Source organism: Strigops habroptila, chromosome 11 (genome assembly GCF_004027225.2).
Source record: "Strigops habroptila isolate Jane chromosome 11, bStrHab1.2.pri, whole genome shotgun sequence".
Lineage (NCBI taxonomy): Eukaryota > Metazoa > Chordata > Aves > Psittaciformes > Psittacidae > Strigops > Strigops habroptila.
In genome coordinates, this window is record NC_046360.1 from 4372489 (window position 1) to 4394857 (window position 22369).

At 41.7% G+C, this 22369-nt stretch overlaps 1 protein-coding gene across 2 annotated transcripts in view; it reads left to right on the top strand.

Moving 5' to 3' along the window:
* The window catches only part of TMEM132B (transmembrane protein 132B), a 238414-nt gene that overhangs the window by 146006 nt on the left and 70039 nt on the right, over positions 1 to 22369 (top strand). For both annotated transcript variants that reach the window (XM_030501673.1, XM_030501674.1), the window contains one exon: positions 20396 to 20582. In XM_030501673.1, the coding sequence (XP_030357533.1) occupies positions 20396 to 20582 (187 nt within the window). The remainder of the gene's footprint in view (positions 1 to 20395; positions 20583 to 22369) is intronic.

Sequence of the window (22369 nt, forward strand, 5' to 3'; positions counted from 1 at the left end):
TCCTTGGTGTCACCTAAATCTGTTGGTTTGGTTTTGGCCTTCATTGCTAAGGAGACAAGGTGGAGAGGTGTATGTTCTGTTTTCAGCCAAATTTGACAAAGATGGAGTTTCCAAAGATACTGAATTCCTATAAGGTTCATGAAATAAAAATGCTAGAGTGTAGGGCTCCTTCTAACAGATGCCACAGCATCATTTCCAGCCTGTTGGACACCAGAGATCTCACCTGGGAGAGCACTGTTATGAAAAGACAGCGTCAAGAAATGGATCACTTAGACCTTGGTAGATCCAAGTCTGAAGCTCAGTTTCATTAATTCTGCTGCTCCCTGAACCTCTTGGCTTTATTGCAGCATAGAGGTACCACTTTATTTTTCCACGTAGATGGTTATTTAGTGCCTGTGTATATCACCTCTATAGGTGCTTTTCTCTGATTCTTTGCCCTGGCTCATGTTTGCATTTCCTTCCAATTTAATATTGTACATTAACATTATACATTTTTATAGATAAAAAGAGGCATGCTAAGATATATTGCCAATCTAACACCAGTTTTGTTTTTTTCCAGAAACTGAACTAGTTTTTTAAAACTGAGTTTATGAACTGAGCTTGTTCATGCAACTTATTAAGGGTCTTCTGCTTAAATAATTACACACTAAATGTCCTTACAGTTCATATTTTCTTATACTCTTAATTTGTGCCCCTTTATAGTCTTCACGAGCATCTTTATTTCAACTGAGTAACAAGCATGTGAAAAAATAGCAGTTTTCCACCCTGTGCTTGTTTTATAAGGCTGTTTGTAGAGATCTATATTTCAAGTAACAGGGACCATGGTCTATATTTCACCCATGACCTACACCTGAAAACCATGTAAAATCATTGCTGAATGGAGCTCTAAATAGGATACATTGGTTCTTCAGCAAAGATTTTTGCTCTGTGCTGTATCATAGCAGGTGACAAACCAAAACATAACAGTGAGTTATTCAACCTGATTTTTTGAGCTGAACCTACGATTTGTAGCAAAAGATTTGTTTTGCTTTTGTTTGTTTTCAGTTGTTCACAAGCTGTTTGTGGTTTGACCACATTATTTGGCGTTTGCCAAGTAGCTTTCACGAATGACTTTATTCTGTAGAATGCAGTAGTCATCTTGAGGAGGAGGGTAGGTTCATGGCCAGTGCCATTGCTTATTTTGGCTCTGAATAAAACCCTTTTTGAAAAGCTTTTCACACCCAGGATATGTGAAAACCTTGTGTATGTGTTGCACAGGCAGTAAGAGTGGTGAGAAGCTCTCCTGTGGGTAGGAGGGGTCCTGCAAATGTGACACAGGGTTGTACTTGGTGCACATACATTCTTCCATCTTGCTCGTTTGTGTCCCATCTGCTTCTGGCTGACTATTTCCCCCTGGCCTTGTGTGATGACTGCTTTTTGGTTTGCTGGTGACACCTCCAGAGCTGTTATTAAAGATGGTAATAAGTGGCTATGAACTGACAATGAATCGATTTTGAAGGAATTGAGGTCCAAATAGGCCAAAGTTTCAATTTTTTTACCTCCCAGGTAAGTTTAAATTAAATTGAAACATACACAATTCAAATTAAAAGATAAAAATGTTTGATTTTTAAAGCATAGGAAGTCTTGTAAACCAAATAACATCGACTTTTTAATTGATTTTGGATTTCTTCACTGTAACAAGTAGAGCAGCAGGTACCTGCAGAGTGTGCTGCTGCAACTGCGCTTTTTAGCCCAAATAATTATTTGCTCTACGTGCATTTTTCTAGCTTTGAACAACTTTCCATCCATCTAGCTGAGTAAAATGAAAGCATATGTGCACTGTTGTCCCCTAAATGAGAATTACTACAACATGGTATAAAGATACATAGAGAAGACCTGATGTGTTAAAGAGAAAATACTATGAGAGCGTGTTACTTGTAATGTATGAAAATAAATTCACTCTGGCAAAGCTGTCCTAAATTTTTAATTCATGAGCCTGTTAAAATAGTGAAAGGTAATTATCCTTTTAATTATAACAAAACACTTTTCAGATTGCAATAGCAAAAGTTAAATGTATTCCCCATAGTTTTATTGTGGTGATTGTAATGAGTATTAGGTTTAAATCCTTTTTTTCCTTGTCTCTTTTTCATTTAATTACAAAGCATGTGGGGTTTTTCCAAGGTTAAAGACCAGAAGTAAAGGTGTGCAAAAGAAATAAGTTATATGTGAGAGAAAAAGTATCATTATGCCGATGCTCACAGTACTGATGGTTCAGTTGGTAGCAATTGTGCAACTGTTGCTGAACTGGAACAGTGATCCAGGTGAATCAAGGACCACTTCCTTGTAAATGAGGAAATGATGGTTCTCCTGACTGGTTCTCTAGTATTCTTTGCAGAAACATTGCTATTAGTTCCCATGTCTGATTTGGTTGAGTACACGCTCCCTAAACTTTTTTGTATGCTCTGTGGTAGTGTTACGTATTCTAAATTTAGGTGGAGGATTGTAGTGTGGCTGCTACAGGGCTGCTTTCCATGTTAGTGACTCCTCTGATGTTTCAATGGCAAGCGGAGAATTAAGGGAACACTAGCCATCAAGGCAGAAGAGCAGAGCACATGTACATTAAATAGCCAAGCTCTGCTGAAGGAGCCACCTCTATAACAGCCCTGTGATAACTAGAACTGCTCAGCAATTGGTTTTTAGAATGGTTTCCTAACAGGAAATCCGAGATCTCCCAGCTTTTATGCAAGTGTTTGGTGTTCGGCAGAGGAACTATTAATGCAGTGCCTTATTTCAAGTAAATTTGCTCTGAACTGGAGTATTTCCTGTTATTGGACTGGTCTGAAGTGTTTCAATTGAAATCCATTCAACAAAACCATTAAAGCACTCGATCCCAGCAGGACAGTGCCGCACTTGGTTCCTGTTTTCTCTTCTGGGTCAATAATTTGAGATGGGAAAAACCTTTCCCATTGATTCTCTGGGTCATGTTATAGCCTGCAAGAGTCTTTTAGTTGTAGCTTGTACGTCAGCTGAAGGGCAGAGAGATCTGGCACCCTGGTGTCTGGCCAGGAGTCCCTGCAGAGAGGCTGATGCTGTGCTCCATATGGCAGAACCTTCTCTCTCATCAGTACTGAAGGGTGCTGCAGGGTGCAGCTTGTGTCCATGTACCATGAGGGTGGGCTGCTGCCCAGCACGAGCAGGGTCAGATCTGCCATGTTCTAGGAGTGGGGTTTCAGAGGCTATAACTGAATGGGAAGTCACTATAAAGGAAATAATGTTGTGTATGTCTTCAGGAGTGAGAATAGCCTCAGCCCTCATCTGATTACTCTGCTTCGTGGAAGATCTGTTGTACCCACAGGCCTTGGAAGCAGGTGGCCTTGGTCATTTTTTCTTGGCAGCTAAGGACATGAGTGCATCTATGGAGACCACGACCAAAGCACAGGAGTCGTTCTGAAGAGATTATTTATGCATTTACCATCATCAAAAGCAAACCCACTTCATTAAGCACCCAGGGAATGCAAAAGCAAGAGGAAAAGTAGTTTTCTTGATGAGATAAACACATTAAAGTTACTCATTATGCATAAAATAATAGTATATACACATGTTGCAGGGAGTTCAGGCTGGGAGATGTGTCACCACTGCCATGTTCCTCTCATTTCCTGCGTATTCATCTACAAGGTACTGATTCAGCCTCTGTAATTGGCTTGTTACACACTTAAAGCCCCCCAAATCCACAACAGAACTCTTCAGACTTTAGCGCTGAAAGCTGTGCTGTGCTTTTATGTGTTTCCATTTGAATATGAATCGGAAGAACAAGAACTTGAATTTTCAGTACTCCAACGGGTAGATGAATAGATGAGTGAAGAGAGAAAGAAGAGTAAATAAAAAAAACCCCTAAGTAAAATAAAAGGCTTGTAAGAAGCTGGGGTTTTGTGCACTGCTCTGGGCGCAGAACCATCTGTCCTTTTGCCTCAGACGCTATCCCTTTTATTCACATGGTCCTCTCCATTTTAAATTAAAGGGGAGAAAATGAAGAGTTTTTAGGGATGCCTCATTATCTGTATTTTCTTTATGGAAACAATTCCCAGTGCAACTGGATGTTTACTTCATTGCCTGGTATCTGAGCAGGGGCTGCATGGGAAGGAAAGCCTTTTGGATGCGTTTTGCAGCTTGCTGTTTTAATTAGAGTATTGTCATCTCTTGGCTGCTCGCAGATCTCCAAAGAAACATTGTGGCCTGCTGGGTTATTCACTAGGTATTTGTGTGATTGATCTTCTTGGAGCTTTTTCCTATCTTGGTTCTTTCATTTCTGGAAGTGGGTTTCCAGTCAGCCTTTGGATGTCTGGTAAATAAGACTTGAAAGGGAGGGGGGGAAAGGCATGGTCCTTCCCAAGTGGATTATTTGTCTTTTCCATGCCCGCCTTCCTTCTATGACATGGCTGTGGCCAGGGAGCTGTGGCTGTGCTTTGTGCCAGGGAGCTTGGTCCAGTGCTCCTGCGGGCTGACCGGGAGATGAAGCTCTTGTGTCCCACAGAGGTGTGTCACTTGTATGGGACATGGACCCCTGTTTTCTTCTGAAAGGAGAGGATGGAGGGGCTTGTTCTCAGTGAAGTGAAAGGGCACTTTGGAGAGATGCCACTAAATCAGCATTGCAGCTCACAACATGCTGCTTTTCACTCAAATGAAATACTTTGTTTCGGGGAAGGTGATAGAGATGCGAAGTGTAGGAGTCAAAGAAAAGAAATGAGGAGAGGGAACTCCAGCAAAATGAAGCTTCAGCCTTAGATTGGTTCCACAAAAACCTTTGTGTTCTCAGGCCCACAAACCAAATGCAAACAGTTTGTACAGACCAGTATTAAAGGTAGTTTAAAACCAGTGTGACTTCAAGTATTGTGTAAGGGGAACAGAGCCTTTATCTTGCTTGTTCTGCTTTCAGGTCTCCTTGGAACACTCCCATTTTAACTCTCAAACTGAAAATTACCTTATTTTAATTTAAAGTAATAGCTCCTGCAATCACTCACAAGTGGTAAAAAACCCCTAGTACTAAGTCAGTTTGATGAAAACAGGTGTTAGTAAAATGCTTTATACTCAGCCTGCAAATCAGCTTCCCGATTTTAAAGGCTTTTCTGCTTTTTTGCATTGCCTCTGCTCAAAAAGCTTTGCAGAAGTACAAGTCTTGCAGCTAAAGCTGATAATCTACACCTACCTCCCACAGTCTGATTTGTTTATATGGAGCCCTGGTGAGAAGTATGCTGAAGGGTTGGGGTTCTGAAGGCAAAAGAGCTGGTTTTGGGTTTTTTAAATGAATTCCCAGTCTGTTTTCCCTCTGATTCTTCACTTAAAAATTCTCAATTTCTGCAATCTCTCAATCTTCTCATAAATTCTTCCCACTCTGATGTTTCAGTGTATCAGGATTGCCAGACTTTCTGGATTGTTCCATGGTCCTATGCTGAAGGTGTCTTTGTTTCACCCCAAAATAAATAACACGGTGTTACTTTATTCTGTAAAAGAAGCAGACTTATACACATGCAATATCTGCTTCATTGCCTCCAGTCAAACTGGATAAAACTCATTAACCTGTTGTTCCTGTGTTCAAAGCGAATTAAAACCAAATATATCACAGAAACCTAAGAATGGTGTTTAATACCATTTGTGGGAAACATGAATCAGAATCATAGAACAGTTCGGGTTGGAAGGGACCTTAAAGATCATCTGGTTCCAGCCCCTCGTAACCCAGTTTCAATATTCAGCTTATGAACAGAGAAAAATACCTCTGTGGTTGGGATGTTTCAGAGCGCTGTAGTTTGGTGATGGGAGTTATCAATGAGATTGAAGGTGACCAAGCCTAGGGGACTTGATGGTGCTGCTGCAGCAGCAAAGAGGTGGCAGAGTGGGGACAACCGGTTTGGTGCCAGAGGGCTGCCAAGTGGCAATGAAAGGGAAAGTGGAGGTGTGAGGCCAGGGAAGCAGCACGGGGAGGGTTGCTGCAAGAACAGGGAGTATCTCGGGGGACAGAAGTGAACTTGAAATGAGCAAGAGCAGAAGAGAAGCGATTTCTGTGCGTTTCTAAGGCCACTGCAAAGGAACAAACGCAGAAGGGATAGATGTCACCTTCTTCTCCTAGTATGTGTTTGAATCCTTATCAAAGGAGTTTATCAACTGATCTCCTTTTCAATTACAACCTGCAGAAGCGTTCATGTAATTAGATGTGCTGCTGTAATCCTCTTGAAAACAAAATATGGGCATGGTGCAGCTGATAAATTGAGGTAGCAGGGAACAGCTAATACATGTTTTAATAAGCAGTATGTCTGAAGTGTGTATCTAATGGATTCTAATGGTATCTTGTTTTTCTTAAATTTATCTTGTAAAGGCAGAAGTAAACTTTGAACTTGATATTCTAGCCACAGTTTATTGTATTTTGATTTTTACTTTTTTAATGGTCGTCCTCAGGAAAAAGGATTAGATTTGGATGGAAGGAGATTTTTCATCTTCCGCCCACTGAAAGCGGCTGTAAAGCCACATGGACTTCAGAGAGTCAAACTCCCTTTGTGCTCCTGCCCTCTACATTGAGCATCTATTCTGGCCTTGAGCACTTTGAGGGATGCGGCAGCTGCATCTTGTCTGGGTACCCTGTGCCAGCACCTCACCACCTGCACAGGGAAGAACTTCCTAAGATCTCATCTCAATCTCCTCTCTGTCAGTTTAAAGCCTTTAAAGCCTGCCCTTGTCAAAAGCCCCTCTCCAGCTTTGTTATTGGCCCCTTTAGGCACTGGAAGCTGCTCTAAGGTCATCCTGGAGAATTCTGTTCTCCAGGCTGAACAACTCCAGCTCTCTCCCATGCTCCCCAGCCTGTCTGAGAGTCAGAGGTGCTCCAGCCCTCAGAGCATGTTCATGTCCTCCTCTGGGCTCACTCCAGTAGGTCCATGTTCTTCTTACATTGGACTGACTTTGGTCATTGAGCTGACCCCAAGAGATTGTACAAGGTTACTGAAATGGGAGGCTGTCATTATAATCCAGTCCGGGGAACTCAAACCAGGAAGCTGGCAGTGAGACTTGGGTGAAAAACCTCCCAGGGAAGGGTGGATGTGACAGTGTGGAGGGGCCATGGCACGGAGCTGGTCACTGGTATCAGGCATGGAGACACAGGGAACAGGAGCAAGCAGAAGGCATCTGCATTTGCCCGGGGATGGCCAGATGTGCAGTGGGGTTTGCTGCAGTGCAGGATGTCTCTAGGTTAGCTGGGACCAAGTGTGGAGGACCTGCCTGCAGTGACACCAGGATGTGGGGGCGAGAGCTGGATATGAGCCTTTTTATTTCTCTCCTGTTTGATCTAGTTGCTTTGAGTTTCCCCTGTTTAATAAGTTACATATTTGAGGTTTGTTGTTATGAAATCTGGCTTTATTTGAGTTACAAAGGCTTTTAGTCTTCTTTAGAGAGCTCATTATGAAGAAAAATCATAGGCAGTGGATGTCAAAGCTCTGGCTGACCCAGGAGCTTATTATACCTGGTTTCAAAAAAAGAAATTAGAAAGTGGTCACAGCATGAGAAATCCCTCCTTGTTTTGCAGGGGTTACACAGGACCTGTAGTTTACTGCCAGTGTAAAGAATGATCCTGCCTTATTCTGAGCTGTTCTTGCTGGTTTTGTGTCCCCTCTCTCCAGAGACTTTGGGGCATGGTGGTTTTGCGTCCAGTGGGAATTGCTGGACAGAGCTCCTCCAAAAACCTTGCAGCAAATCCTTTAGTAAATAAATCCTGAGCAAACATCAACACCTAATTTTCCCTCTGTGGGTGGAATGTGAGAACAAGAGTGATGAAAGCTGAAAAACAAATGAGTTTCATTCTCGAAGCAGTATTATTTGCAGGGCTCTGGGGTGTTTTGCACTCTATGGCCTACCTGGTGCAGATAAGCTGGGAAACACAAGCTAGCTGGTTGAGGACCATGCAGGAGGATGCCAGGATCTGCAGGGCCACATCTATGGTGCAATATCCCTGATGATTAATTTACTGTAGGGCTTACCTCTCAGGGTCTGTTAATTCCCAGCATCTTTTCTTACCCAGCAGGAAGCGTTGGGCTGCTCAGCCAGGACACCAGGTTCGCTTTACCTTGGTTCTGTTACCAAGTGTTTTATGTTCTGTTCTACAACCAGGTCACCCTTTGGATGACTCTCCCCACCCCCTTATCTACATTAAATAAACAACTTCAAGTTGTTCTGTCCTGCTATTTAGCAAAGATGAATGATTTGGGAAACTGAATTCTCCCAGTTCAGCTGACTGTCCACAGTAGAATTATAAACACGTGATATAAGATTAATAAAAGCATCAAAGTACTGGGTGGATATTCCCATTACTGTATACAAGCTAGACAACATCCTCCTCCACCAGCTTCCTAGTTTGATAAATGCCTTGAGCTGATTTAAAAATGTGTGGGTTATTTTTAACCATGGTAGCAGAGCCATCTGTATTGTATCTGATGAAGTTCTGTGATAGAGCAAATTGATTTATTCTATCTCCTTATACTAAGCTTTATGTTATAAATAAGCTAGTTTGAAGTACATGATGTCATTGAGCTTGAAAGTCTCTAGATAAATTTGTGCTTAAAGTGTTTGTGCTTTCTATATGAATTTAAATTGGTGCAGATTGTTATAGCTCTTTTCTGTCTCTGCCTTGTGGACTGCAACTCTCTGGGGTCAGGACTGTCTTTATGGTTATGTTTGTATGAAATACACAGAGGGCCCAAATCCAAGACTGGTGCTCTCATATGTTACGTTGATAAAAATAAGAGCAATCTAAAAACAGACGCAGACATTTGATAGCAGGATTTTCAGCACTGCAAGGAATGGTGTGTCTAAATCCTACCGGTTGTTATAAAATACAGGGCACTAATGAGGAGCTCATTTCACGTGAGGTATAAACAGTCCTGGCTATTGCAGGGCATGCCCTGTGCCACAGTATGTCTGAGCTGAGGTTGGATTTTGAGATCTTGGCTTTGATTCCTGTTCCAGGAGGTCACTGGGGCTTCAGTGAAAGACCATGGGAAAGGCGCCCGTGTCAGTATGAAGAGGGAATTAATCAAATGCTGGGAAGAATACAATAAATCCTGTCCTAGTTGACTGCTTACAGAACCAGCAAAAATGGTTGCTTGAACAAGACAGGACTTGTGGACTAGAATCACTGTTCCTGTGTTTAAGTATAGTTTTTGAGAGACCAGTACTGCAGGCAGGATGTTGCCTAACGAGTGCCATGTATGGTGCAGATTTTGCTGTAATTAAAAAGAAAATGAGCAATTCTTTAATTGAGATCTGAAGATTAAAAGTTAAAAGCTCAGTATCCTCTATTACTTATTGTCAGCTAGGAATTACATTGCATATGTGTAACAAACCATTGCATTTTAAAAATGGAACCATAAAAAAGCTGCTGTAATTTAAAAGCAGCCAATTTGCCAGGAGTACAGTTTGCAGCTCTGTCACTTGCTAATCAGTCTGTTAAACATAATAGCCATTCCTGTCTGGAGGCAGTTAATCATGTTGTGAATGCACTTATCAGCACATATTAGAAATACAATATAAGACTTCCCGACAGAGGAATGGATGCAATTACTGCAATCAGTATACATTTAGCTACTGTCTTATACCATGGTTTTCTTCCCATTTCTCTTCTTTTTCTTTCTTCTTTTAAGTAGTCCAGCAGTGACAGATTTTCACTTAGTAAAATATAAAGGACACACTTGAAAGTGTTAAACTCAGCAGACACGCTCAAAAGCAACCCGTCCGTGTAAACGAGAGGTGGCTGCTGGCTGGTTGAGCCTTTCCTGGGCCCAGCAGTGTTGGAAGCTGCCGGCTTGGAGTGCTGTGGCGATGGTTTTCAAGGCCTTTGAGCATTTTCACTGATGGGCTGGGAACGTGTCTGGGGAGGCATTTGCTAGGTGGGGGGAAGCTGAAGTTGCTGCATTTGAATTCAGCTAAAGGAGCTCAGCATATGGATGAATTCATTTCCTTTCCCCCCATCCCGTGCTTCTCTACATCTAAATCAATAGCAATGAGGGATCTCAAAGTTTTTGAAAGGGGATATTGAAAAAGCATGAAAGCTAATTGCTTCCAGCATGACTACCCACCAGCAATGGGTGTAAATACAGCTGTCTCAAAGAATGCCAGGACTCACAAAATCTAAGGATTTCAGCTAAACAATTTTCCAGGGCTGAGCATATTCTTGTGTGGGGAGGAAGGGAGTTGGGAGGAGGGACGGGGGTTATGAAATCCTGAAAAGACTCAGAAAAGAGAGGAATAGGAGGAGGAGGATTTTGTCAATTCTGTTTTACATTAACCCTTAATGTTAAGGATGTTTGATGTAGCTGAGCGTGGTTTGCAGTGCTTGCAGGAACCTGCCTTCTTTCGCTAGAAATCCTTTTATCTGACTCTTTGTTCTTCATGAGAGCAGGTTTTCTTTTGCTGCGGTAACATTTTTAATTGGAGCAATGAAAATGCAAAAGCAAACCAATCCCCAAATTGTGTGATTATTACAGTGGGTAATAAGGGAGTCAATGTAACTTCGTATCCACTGCACTGGTATCTTTGGTGTGTTCTGTTCAGGTCATATGTTGCTCAGACTCCATGAGGAAATGTGGGAGGTCCCAGTGCGATGTCCTTAGTGGTGATTCTTCCCACTGGCCTCACGCTGGTGAGCAGCTCAGCTTGGACACAGGTTAAAGCCTTCACTGCTGAGGAAAGTCATTGAAATGAAGTCCTGGAGGGACATTTCATCACATAAACAGGGGTGGGGAGAAGGCGGGATGGACCGCTTCTCCCCTTTCCATTTCTCATTATTCCTCTTCAGAACCTAAATGAATTAACCTCACTTACTACTCACTTGTGCTTGAACTCATTTATTCATGGTATGACCTTAGCTCTGAGCAATATCCCTGCAGCCCCCCATTAGCTGTCACTATATTTGAAATTCATCACGTGTTGGGAAATCATTGTCTTGCAAGTGTGTCAAAGTAGTGGTTACCCTTTGAAGAGGTGACCTAGAGTCATTACGTGGTGACCCTGGTGTTGACCTCCCTTTCATGCCATTAGAAAGTAATTGTGGAATGATTTTTAAAAAGAGAAATATTAAATCCGCCCCGTTGCTTTTAGTTATTTGGAGTTACCTTTGCACTTCTAGGAAAATCTGGATTCATTTTTAGGATGAAAATAGGCTTTTAATGGAGTGACTCGTGTTGTAACTGCTTGTTTCTCTTTTGCTATTAGTTTTGTTGGGAAGATCAGGACTTTAAGCTGATCTTGGGTAGCAAAGGGTGGAGGCACACGGAGAATTACTGCAGATGGCTTTTTCTGTTCATATGCCGAATGCAGACCCTGATCCACCCTGTGTTTGCTCAGCTGGATGAATTAATCTTGTTTATTAATGAAAACATGGGGAACGGATGTTTATGTGCCAGTTTCACTTTCACATTTTTGTTGTGTGTTCAGTGGGTATCCACAGTGAGAGGAACAGCCCAACTCTTTCTTAAAATATAATTAGCAGCCTATAAAATAACACAGTTTTATGCACACCGGGTGTGTCTCGGGGACGTGGGGAGAGAGGAGGTCCTGTTCGTGTTAATGGGCTACACTGATCCCTGCCTTAACTTCTTTGAGGACATCGTCATGGCTATTTATTTCTTAGCAGAAGGGTGACTTGGCCACAGGACACCCTGCACATCATTTCTCCATCTAGGAGTACATTAGATTCAAAGAAAGACTCATTAGATGCTTGATTTTGTTTAAATCTGAAGAGAATATAGGAGGAATCCTGTTTGGATTTGTTCTTTAATTATTTCATGCAGGTGGTATTACAGTGACTTCTACAGCAGACTCACAAGTTCTGTGCACTCTTAGCAAGCTTTAGAATGAAGAGAAGACTGCTTTTTAATTTCCCCTTGTCTTTGCTGGCTGCTTGGCATTCTGCTATTTACTCCTTTACACTGTCTGCCCATTAAGCAAAGGATTAAGTTCTAAAGATGCTGGATTAGGCTTTCTAAATCCTCAAGAGGAGAGCACCATTTGTCACTGTTTTCATGTATCCTCCAGCACATTAGGTATATTCATGTTAGAGTCTGCACCTTGTCTCCCCCTTCCTTTCATTCATAAAGTCGGCATGTGGGGAGTTTGCATCTTTAGATCCCCTCTGGTTGATTTTTCTCCCCAAGCAGATCCAGCTGTCAGTCTCAATTGCAGTTCTGAACTCTAAATAGCAACTGCATTGCTAGCAACTTCATCCTAGGTCGTGTGGGCATGGTTTTCTTTTCTGATGCACTCAGGGTATACAAAAGAGCCTGATCACTTCATGCTAATGTCAGGACTATAAAAATCATAAGGTATTTAAAGTGCCAAGGAAAGATGTTGTTGGAAATGTGGGTTGAGCCATTAGGGTGCATCCGGGGCACTTACCCAAACGTGCCTCTCTAGGAAGCTGAGGAAGCTGCGTACCCATTTGTAGATATAAAATTCAACAGTCACCAAGTGTCTCCTTATCAGAAGCTGGACTCATGTTCTTTAAAAGGTCTTCTGAGAGTCTGTGGAGGGATGGTCTCTGTGTGTGTGTTCCTGCGTTGCAAAGAAGTTCTTCTATCACTGAATTTATTATCCCGAATTTTGAGTCATTGGTTCTTTGAAAATCCATCTCTGCTGTATAATATATTTCAGCTGCTTGCACAACAATGTTGAAAATACACTGTGTGATTATGGTATGTCAATATGTAAGAACTTCTGAATAGTTAAAGAAAAATTGTAGGCAGGGTTTGGGCTGTTGATACTTATTTACTGGTTAGGATTCAGCATAAATCTTTCATCATGAAATCATACTTATTTTTCAAACAACAATAGCTCTCTCTATACTTGCATCCAACATCAGCTAAACCCTGGCTCCAATTTCGTGCTGGATGTGTTTGTTATATTCCCCAGCAAGATGCTTTCTTCTGGCAGAGAAGCTTTATTCCAAGAAATACACAGCACAGCAATAAAGAGGTTCTAAATAGTAGTTGGAAAAATTTTCCAGTGCAATCAAATTGCTTTCTTGAACCTGAAAAGATTACATGCTGTTTCAAAAGGGGGGAGTCATGACAAAGGAACAAATGGAGCCCCAGTGCCCAGCAGTACTTGTTACCAGTGGAGCACACCGACTACATCCATCCTGAATGTGCTCCTAGAAGTCCTGTTTTGTTAAAGGGTAACTCAAATAGTATCTAAGGAGTCTTCTACCAGAAGAATTTCTGTGCACTGTCACAAGGTTGGAAGCAAATAAAAATAATGGAAGCAATTGTCTCTGTTGTCTCCAGGGTTGTCATGATGATGTTGATAAAATCAAATAAAGTGGAAGTTATTGCAAGTTGTTAGTGAGCAGCACAGTTGCGAATTGGCAGTGGAAGAAGCTGAAGAGCTTAAAAGGTTTGCTCATTATCTAGATTTATTGTTTTCAGTTGTGGGAAAATGTTTGCTAAGCAAAATAACATTAATAATAGCTGGTCCTGGTGGTGTGTTTGGAACAAAAATATTTTCTTCTTGAGTTTTTTTTATAGCTTTTAGTGGATTATTAAAAAGTGCTGTGTCAATCCATACATTCTGAACAGATTTAGCAGCTTGGTTTTATCCTCTGTAGCCATTTACATCTGCCTGTGCATCTTTGAGGAGCATGATTTTTTACAGCAGTGAAAGAAAAACAAGATCAGGCACCAAGAAATGTTTTGCAAAAGCCTGTAGTTGGTATAAAGTAAACTGGACGACAGAGCAAGTGCTCTGATAGACAGCAGAGCAAATTGCAAACTGTGATTTTGAAATGCATCATGAGAGGAAACCAAGCAGACATTCTCCATCTCTGCAGCACACTGCAACACTTGGGGCTCCAGCCAGACCCATATCCAGGGAGGCCTTTCCTCAGCAAACTACCCTGGGAGAACAGTGGGAGTAGGCAGATTCCAAGGTTGTGTACAGCTTTGTGTGTTTACAGCATAGTGAAAATGGTACATGCTGGGAGGAAAGGCTTTAATACCCATTATCAAGTCAAACTTTGTATGTAACACAAGGTGTAGCCGTTTAACCCCAGGAAGTTGTTCTCAGGTAGGATCTGTGCTTAAGGATGTTGTAGCTGCTGGAAAGGCTGATAGTATGTAAATCTTCGTAATTCAGTAGCTGGATGCTGCTCTGTGAGTAGGTTTTTGCTCTCATTTCCTTCATCTCAGGCTGCTGGGATCTTAATTTCCTCAGGGGGAGAAGGTCGAGACCTTTAATCTGGATCTTTTCCCCAAGAGGTCCTGGCTGTCTGCTGCTTCATTTGACTTCAGCAGGAAGTTAGGGCCTTGAGCACTTCCAATCAGTCCTTGAAAAGCCTCCTCTTGTAAGTGTTTGCTCTTCAGTAAACCATAGTTATGAAATTAATCCTCTTGAGATCAAAGGAGTGAGACCTATATTACTGAAATATTTTATAAACTCATGTACCTTGCTTATGTAATCCTGTTCTCATTGAATCTGGTGACAATTTGTCAGAACGAGTAAGAATTGACCATTATTAACCTTGAAAAGATTCTCAAGCAACATACCAGACATTTCATTATTTTCAATTACCTAGTGCCTGCTCCATGCTTTTTAGAGGTTTGTTTGCACTGCTGTGGGCCTCATAAACAGATTGCCATTTACTGAAAACATTATTTTATGAATGAATGAAACTCATGATTTCCTATAATAGCCAAGTGCACTAATAGAAAGGGCTGACTTTTATCAACCAAATTGTTGATGAACTGGCTGTGGGAGCCAGGAGTTCTCATCCTTCACTGTGGCATTCTATGTGCTTCATTCTCTCTAACCATACATAGGGCAGGCTCTTCAGTTTGGTTGGCAAATGTAAATCTTCCTTAACAGCTAATAATAGTCATTTGTTTATTTCAGGTAACTACTCACCATTTAGACTGTCACTGCCATCAAAACATCAATCACTGTGTATCATTCCAGTACTTAATTCAGTAATTCCACGGTTGGCTTAGACAAAATTTAGGAATGAATTAAATTCAGTATTATTTCAATACCAGGTGATTTTTGTAGTACTTAATAAAACCTCTCACATTAGAGCTGTGGTGAACATGCACAGCAATCTATTATTTTGTAAAAAAAAAAAAGCCAATGCAGTTCCATATAAATACTTAATAGGGTAATAAATCATAGAATGGTTTGGGGTGGAAGGGACCTTGAAGCTCATCCCGTTCCAACCCCCTGCCAGGGGCAGGGACACCTTCCACTAGAGCAGGTTGCTCCAAGCCCCTGTGTCCAACCTGGCCTTGAACACTGCCAGGGATGGGGCAGCCACAGCTTCTCTGGGCACCCTGTGCCAGCACCTCAGCACCCTCACAGGGAAGAGCTTCTGCCTAAGAGCTCATCTCAGTCTCCCCTCTGGCAGGTTAAAGCCATTCCCCTTGTCCTGTCCCTACAGGCCCTTGTCCAAAGCCCCTCTCCAGGTTTCCTGGAGCCCCTTTAGGCCCTGGAGCTGCTCTAAGGTCTCCCCTTCAGGAGCCTTCTGTTCTCCAGGCTGACCCAGCCCAGCTCTCTCAACCTGGCTCCAGAGCAGAGCTGCTCCAGCCCTCACAGCATCTTCATGGCCTCCTGTGGACTCTCCATCAGCTCCACGTCCCTCTTGTGTTGGGGCCCCAGAGCTGGACACAGGACTCAAATGTAGAGAAAAAAAAATCCGATACTGGATTTGTTTTAGATGTAGATTTAAAAATACATATATTTTTCCTACTGTTTGCATCCACTAGCAGATTCAGGAAGAAAATCAATCAGAATATATGTAACAAGGTAACATGATGGATAGCCCTCCAAAACCCATGTGAATCTTTTCACAGCATCTGAATGCAGTAATGCAAGAGTTCTCTAAGGTACTTAGGGGCACTTGAAACCCAGGCCTTAGTTCTCTAGTGGTTTGTGCAGGCTGCGATTTGTTCCTCTGAGAGAGTGTTAACTGAGGAGAGGCTCTGCTTCTGGGTGGAGTGCTCACTCCAGAATATATGTACATCCAGAGGTAGAACTTGAGGTTCAGCTTGGCAAACCCAGCAAGGCAGTTGGGCTCTGCATGCCTGCATCAGTGTGTGTCCAGTGCTGGAAAGTTCTGGGACTTAGCAATGTTTTCCTGTCCTGATTAACTCTTCTTATTCTGGAGTTGGTCAGAGCTAGGGTTGGCTTTATTTGGCATGGATTTACCATTCTGTGCTAAAACTGTTCTCTATTCCGGGTTGGGATCACAACCATGCCTACTAACTGCTGGGTTGAGGATGAAGACCGGGTATGGTACAAAGCTTGACTGGGCTGCGGGGGACCTGTTCTGAGTGCATTAAATAGATATGAGGCTAAACAATGGGAAGTTGTGCATAAATCTCAAGGGTTTGAGGGTTCTGTAAGCACCTAGCAGAGGTAGCATCGTGAAAGTACACAAATAGGATTACAACGTGCAATTTGAAGAAGAAGGCCTACTTACGGGAGTTTGCAAGAGGAAATAAATCCAAGCCTATGGTTTCTTTTTCTCCTCTCACCAGAAAGAAAAATGTGTAATGAATGTCTCATGTCTGAAACACTGGGCTGGTTTCATCAGAGGGAGTTAGTAATTACCAAATTGAGAGAATCATGAAGCGCTTTTCTAAATTTGAAAAGCTCATCAAGAATAGATCAGGAGCAGGCAAAATTAATAGTTATGAACTCATTTCCATAGAAATGGACTTATTAGCAAGCATGCCAGCTGCCTAAAATTATAAGGTCTTTTCCTTGTGCTTGCAGGAAATAATCTTTTTTTATAGAAGTAATTTTGACTTTTTATTTTTTATTGCTCCTCTAAACTGGGGCTTGGCAAAGTCCTTCCAAACCGCGATCACTGGACTATAGAAATACTTAACTAAAAAGAGAGGAAAGATGTGGAAAGGAGAAGTGGTTTATAGTCTTTGGATTCCATCAGACTCTTCCCAATGGTGCAAGTGTATTTAAGAGAAAAATGGAATAAGACCCAAGAAAAAGCTGAAAAATCTTTATAGGATAAAGTCTGGATTAGCGGGATTTAATGGCTGGTAACAGCATGAGTTCAGTTGTTGTCTTCTCTGCTAGTGGGTTTTCCCACTGGTAATGTTTTGTCTTCACCAGGCAGTTGCAGATCCACTTCAAAGACCAACAAACATACTGGCGACCAGCTACGGATCAGACTAAGAGCTGAAGATTTGCCATGGCAGGACGGAGCGACTGCTTTTAAAACGGGTTATAGTGTAATGCTCTATAGCCAGGAGAGGGATTTAGATACAGGTGTTTTGACGTGGATTTATCAGGTAGTGGAGCTGATAAAAGTAAATACTAACCTTCAAGGTCGTGATTATGGTTTAATCTGTCTCTGGTTTTACTTTAGCAACCCCCATCAATTTCAGTGGAAAAAGACAGTGGTCTAACATGGTGTTATAGAGGATGGTTAATAAATTGCAAGAATTACACATACATTACTGATCTTCCCCCTAGGAAAGAAGCCCCTGCAGGATAAGAGACGCAGCAGCCAGTAGGAAGGCACTAGTCTGAGCAAGAAAGAAATTCACTTTTCAGGTTTTATCATGGGCTTGTTGTAAGCTTGTAAAAGACTTAGAATAAAGAGGGTGGATTAGTCCATTGGGTGCTCTGTGTTCCAGATACTGTAACACTTGGCATTGCTTGAAGGCTGAAGAGGAAAAAAGGGAGATCATAATTTTAGAGAAAATTCACTGACCTGCTGTTAGATACAGTAAGTCCATTTCTTTCAGCAGAAGTGAAAGAAGTGAAAATGAAAAGAAGTGGATCCTTTAATCAATATTAATAAGTCGTGCTACATGATTTGCTTCTGAGACAAAGCAGCAAACATTTGATAAGCTGTTTTGTTTTTCCAGGTGATGATAAGGGTTGGCTTTGGCACAGGACCTATGAAGTCTTGGCAGACCTGTGAAGTCAGCTTTGCTTTAGTTTGTACATTAGTATTAGTTAGACCTGAGGAAGGTTTATTTATGTGAGTTGCTCCTCTTTTGTGGATGCACAGAGACTCATTTTGAATCCAGCAGTGTATAACCATGTCTGCCTTTAAATGAAACTTATGTCTTTTATAGCTATGCAGCCATGCTAAGGATGCAGTGATGGTCTTTGCATATTTACAGGCACAAGAGTCATTTTATTCCCTGGCAATTACTTCAGCTTGCTATATAGTCAAGACACACAATCTTTTCTTAGGGAGATCTGAGTCCCAGTCTGTCTTAAAAATATAAAACCACTATTATGGTTACTTTTTGGATGTGTAAAACTTACAACAGGAAGGGAATAATGGAAGGCATGACGGACCGAGCTCGAAGAATTGCCAGTGGGTGGGACATGTGGAATAGATTTATCAGTGCACATTAACCTGATATGTTATTTAAGTGGTGAATCTAAAGCAAAACCCTCCATCAGTGGTTTTGTTCCAAATTTGAATCCACTCATGCGTGTTTTTGTGAGTGGCAGCTACTGACTTGAACAGATTGAAGCTGAATTGCAGCTATACACATAACTTCCAGGCTCAATATCTAGATCCATAGTTAGTGTAAAGCTCGTCTTGAAATCTTATTTCTGTGTTATGAGGAAATTATTTTTATGTGATTTAGATAAAACAAACTGCCAGAAGTGATGCACAGAAAACTCTGAAGTTGAGTGCTACTTCATGGTCATGTTTTTGACAGAAATGGTTTAATTACTTCCCTAGTATTGTGTCATATTTTTTGTCTTAAAAGGGTTTTGCTGATTGTCTAGTCGGCTACCCAAAAGATGCTTGAATAGCTTCTAGTTTTGCCTGGAGGTGGATATTATCTTGTGTCAGCATGGAAAATATTTATCCTCCAGGCATTGAAGCATATGCTTGTGGTGGTTGTTGTCAGAAGGAAAACATAAAAATCAATTCCTGTTCGGATTGTTTTTTCCTTTACAATGCGCCTTCAAAAACATATGGCACAACCAGATTCTGCCGCTGTGCAGTTGGGAAGAGGAAAAGGATGTTTCAGGTCTCTGTTCTTTGTAGCAGAGGCTAAAACTTTTTATGAACACAGCTCTTAGAGTGATGAGACACAAATAATATACCAGGGGACAGGATGGAGGGTGAAATAACAGAGAGTGGGTCATTCATTCCTGAGGGGTGCCCACGTGGATGGGACACTGCCCTGTATTGGGAACAGGTAATCACATGCTCACAGTAAGAGCACATTCAAATCAATACAGAATGGCCTAAAATGCTGCAAACTCAGATTTTAATCTATTTTATGAGCTGAAACTTCAGTAATATGGTAACATTAGTTGTCTCTTTGATGGCACATGATTAAGCAACTGGGTCTGCAGTCAGGTTCGCTGCCTTTCCATCCCTGGAAAGAGCATCCATGCTCTGTAAGCTGCGCCAGGGCTCCACACTGCAGGTGTCTGTCTGGGAAACTGGGGCAGGAACTTGCATGCTGCTTTGTAAAGTGCCTTAATTTTTGTGGAAGTAAAATGCTGGATGAGCTTTAGGTCTGTTTCCTAAATAGGGCTCTGCTGTGGATAGACCAAGTGCTGTTGGTTAAATCTTGATGTCTGTTTTCTTCTCTGTAACATGAAGATCTGTCTTTATAACCTGAGGATTAATTATTAATACTTACATAGTGTTTGACCAGAGGAGAGTGCTAAGTGTTGTTGTTAACAAAAGCAGAAATAATCTTTAAACACAATTCTGTATGCTGTTCATGTTCATCCATTTCTTTACCTTTAAACTTTTATTTCCAGATGAGAAATATATAATGATCACCATGTAATTACAAGGCTGCAGCACTGATGAGAAGAATGTTTCCATGAATTGAAAACAAGGATAATCTACCCCCCATTTTTTGTCATGTATAATTTCTGCAAATCCGTTTTTTTTCACTGAGATAAAGACAAGTTTGACTCTGAGACTCCTTCTCCCCCCCCCCCGCCTGCCTAGAGCTCATTTCTGATACAGCGTGAGGAATGGCCAACTATGCTGTTGTTTCAGAGCATCAGAATTTGCAGCAACAAAATTATACTAATGCTATATTAAATAATTTAGCGGCATCTGTGCAATGCAGTTCCCAGGGTTTGGGGCTTACTCTGTATGTTCATTGTGATTATGGCAAAGGAATGTCAGAGTTTCATGGGAAAAATGCCTCCATTTCAGGAAACTAAGAGATACAACGTCACCTTATCTATGAAGTAGCTGTTTATGCTACTTTATGGTCAGTGTATAGTTTTATTCAGGATTCTGTCAGTGTCTTCAAGTCTGAATGTTGAATTTAATGGTAAATCTTCTGGTGAATAGAGGAGAAATCAAAATATATGTTGTTACTAACAACCGACTGATGTTCTGGGAAATTCTGTTGTTTCTTTTCTCCAGAGCAAACATGTCCTCCTTCGAGGTCCTGGAGATGGACTTTGAGATTGACAACACCAGCAGCCTGGCAGGGGCCCAGCAAATCACCTGGCAGGTGGAATACCCTCGAGATGATTCCTTGAGCGAACTGGTGGTCTCCGAGATCTTTGTCAGCCGGACGATGTTTGTGGGAATCGTTCCTCTTGCGATGGTAAGAGCCTGCTGCTGCTGCTCCTTGCTAAATGTTTCCATTGATTCTCGTTAGTATTCAAGGGAACGTGAGCCATTTTATTATATGCTACTTCCTATGCACCTGCTGCAAGTGATTTAAATGCAAAAAATACATTTCAATAATATTTTATTTACCTGATACACCATAATGGCTCCTTGGAAACCATTTGAATCTTTTGTGAAAATCCTTTACTGTTTGTGGATTATTGGCCTGGTACAGGGTAATAGCTCCTCTGGAGCCATTGTCTTCTGGTGTATTAATGTGGCTGCCACGCATGTGCTCTAAGGGTAAATGTTGCAATTAGTTGGGACATTTTCAGTGAAATAAATTAGCATGCATGTGTGGGAAACTTCATTGCTAAACCAAACAACTGGACAGTTTTCTGCTTTGCTTTTCCCCACAGAGCCACGCAGCCTAGTGAGCTGCGAAGTGTTAGTTTAACAAAAGGTCCATTTTGAGTTACAGAGAAAGGACAAAATACTTTGTGAAGATGGAGGTGTTGGCCATATTTTCCAGGCAGGGTTTAAGGTGTCCGTGTGCAGAAAGCTTGAAGCTGATGGTTTATTTAAAAAATGCAAATATCTCCTTCTAAAAATCAAATGCACCTCTTTTGGGAGGGACCTTTGGCCTGCATTTGGGTCTGGTGGACTTTTTAGTACTAGTGCTTTAAGCTTACACATGAGCAGTTATTTCAGTGGCGATATTCTGCTGTAAAACTAGAGACACAGCCAGAGAACCTGGATGTTACACCAGTTCTTTCAGGCACACTCTGGTAATACCTCACTTTCTCACAAACGTTTGCCCTTCCTTTCTGAGTCAGGCTGTGCTGGTTTTCTTTCTGTTCCACCATATAACCAACAAATACTGGTGTTTTCCCCTGTGTGGCCACTAGCTTCTCCTACTAGTACAGGAGCAAGGAAAGATGCTTGTAGAGGTAAACAAGACACTAAATAATTCTAATGTCCAGTTCCTACTTCCAAAGGCTACACTTACTGGCAGCCCTGGTGATAGTCAATAGAGAATTCTCTTCTAGTCCTTTCTTTTGAAGCATGTAGGAGCTGAAACAAAACTCTAATTGTGCAAATGAAATATTATCAAGTAGGAATGGTGAATCTGGTATAATAAAGACAGAATGTGGTGCATGAACAGACTTGCACACAGCATTGCTGGTTTTGTATGGATAGCCTAGAGTTTGTGCTGTGCAGAGCACCACAGGTAGAAAAGAAAAGCAAATCTAACCCAAAAGCCCCTTGTGAATGTTGGATCAGAGCTTTGCTGCTGTCTCTGCCAGGGTTTCATTTCATCTCTTTGCTGTTATGACAGATGTTGGCCACTTCAGCTGTCTCTAGATGTCCTTGGACAAAATCGGAGGCTGAACCTGAATTGAAAGTGGAGCTAATCTAATGTCCAATACTTTGTCATTTTAAACTAACCATTGAGTAAAGGAAAAAGGTTCTTTTGTGAATTCATGACTTAATCGTTAAATGAGGGTCTCATGTGGGCTTTACTTTGCTGTTGCATGTGAGCGTCTTTGGCTGGCTCTGACCCAGGCTGCTAGGGGGGACTGATGACAGCAGTGCCAGGAACAAGAGTTTTTCCTTCCCATATGTTTGCCATTTTGCAGTGCTGCTCCCTTTAACAGTCACTAACTGGTGCGGGTTCTGGCACTGCACTGCCTGGGCAGGAGCAGAAATAAGTGCTCTGTGTATCATCAGATGTTGTTCAGAGAAACGCATTCCCAAGGCCCAGAATTCCTGACTGGACTA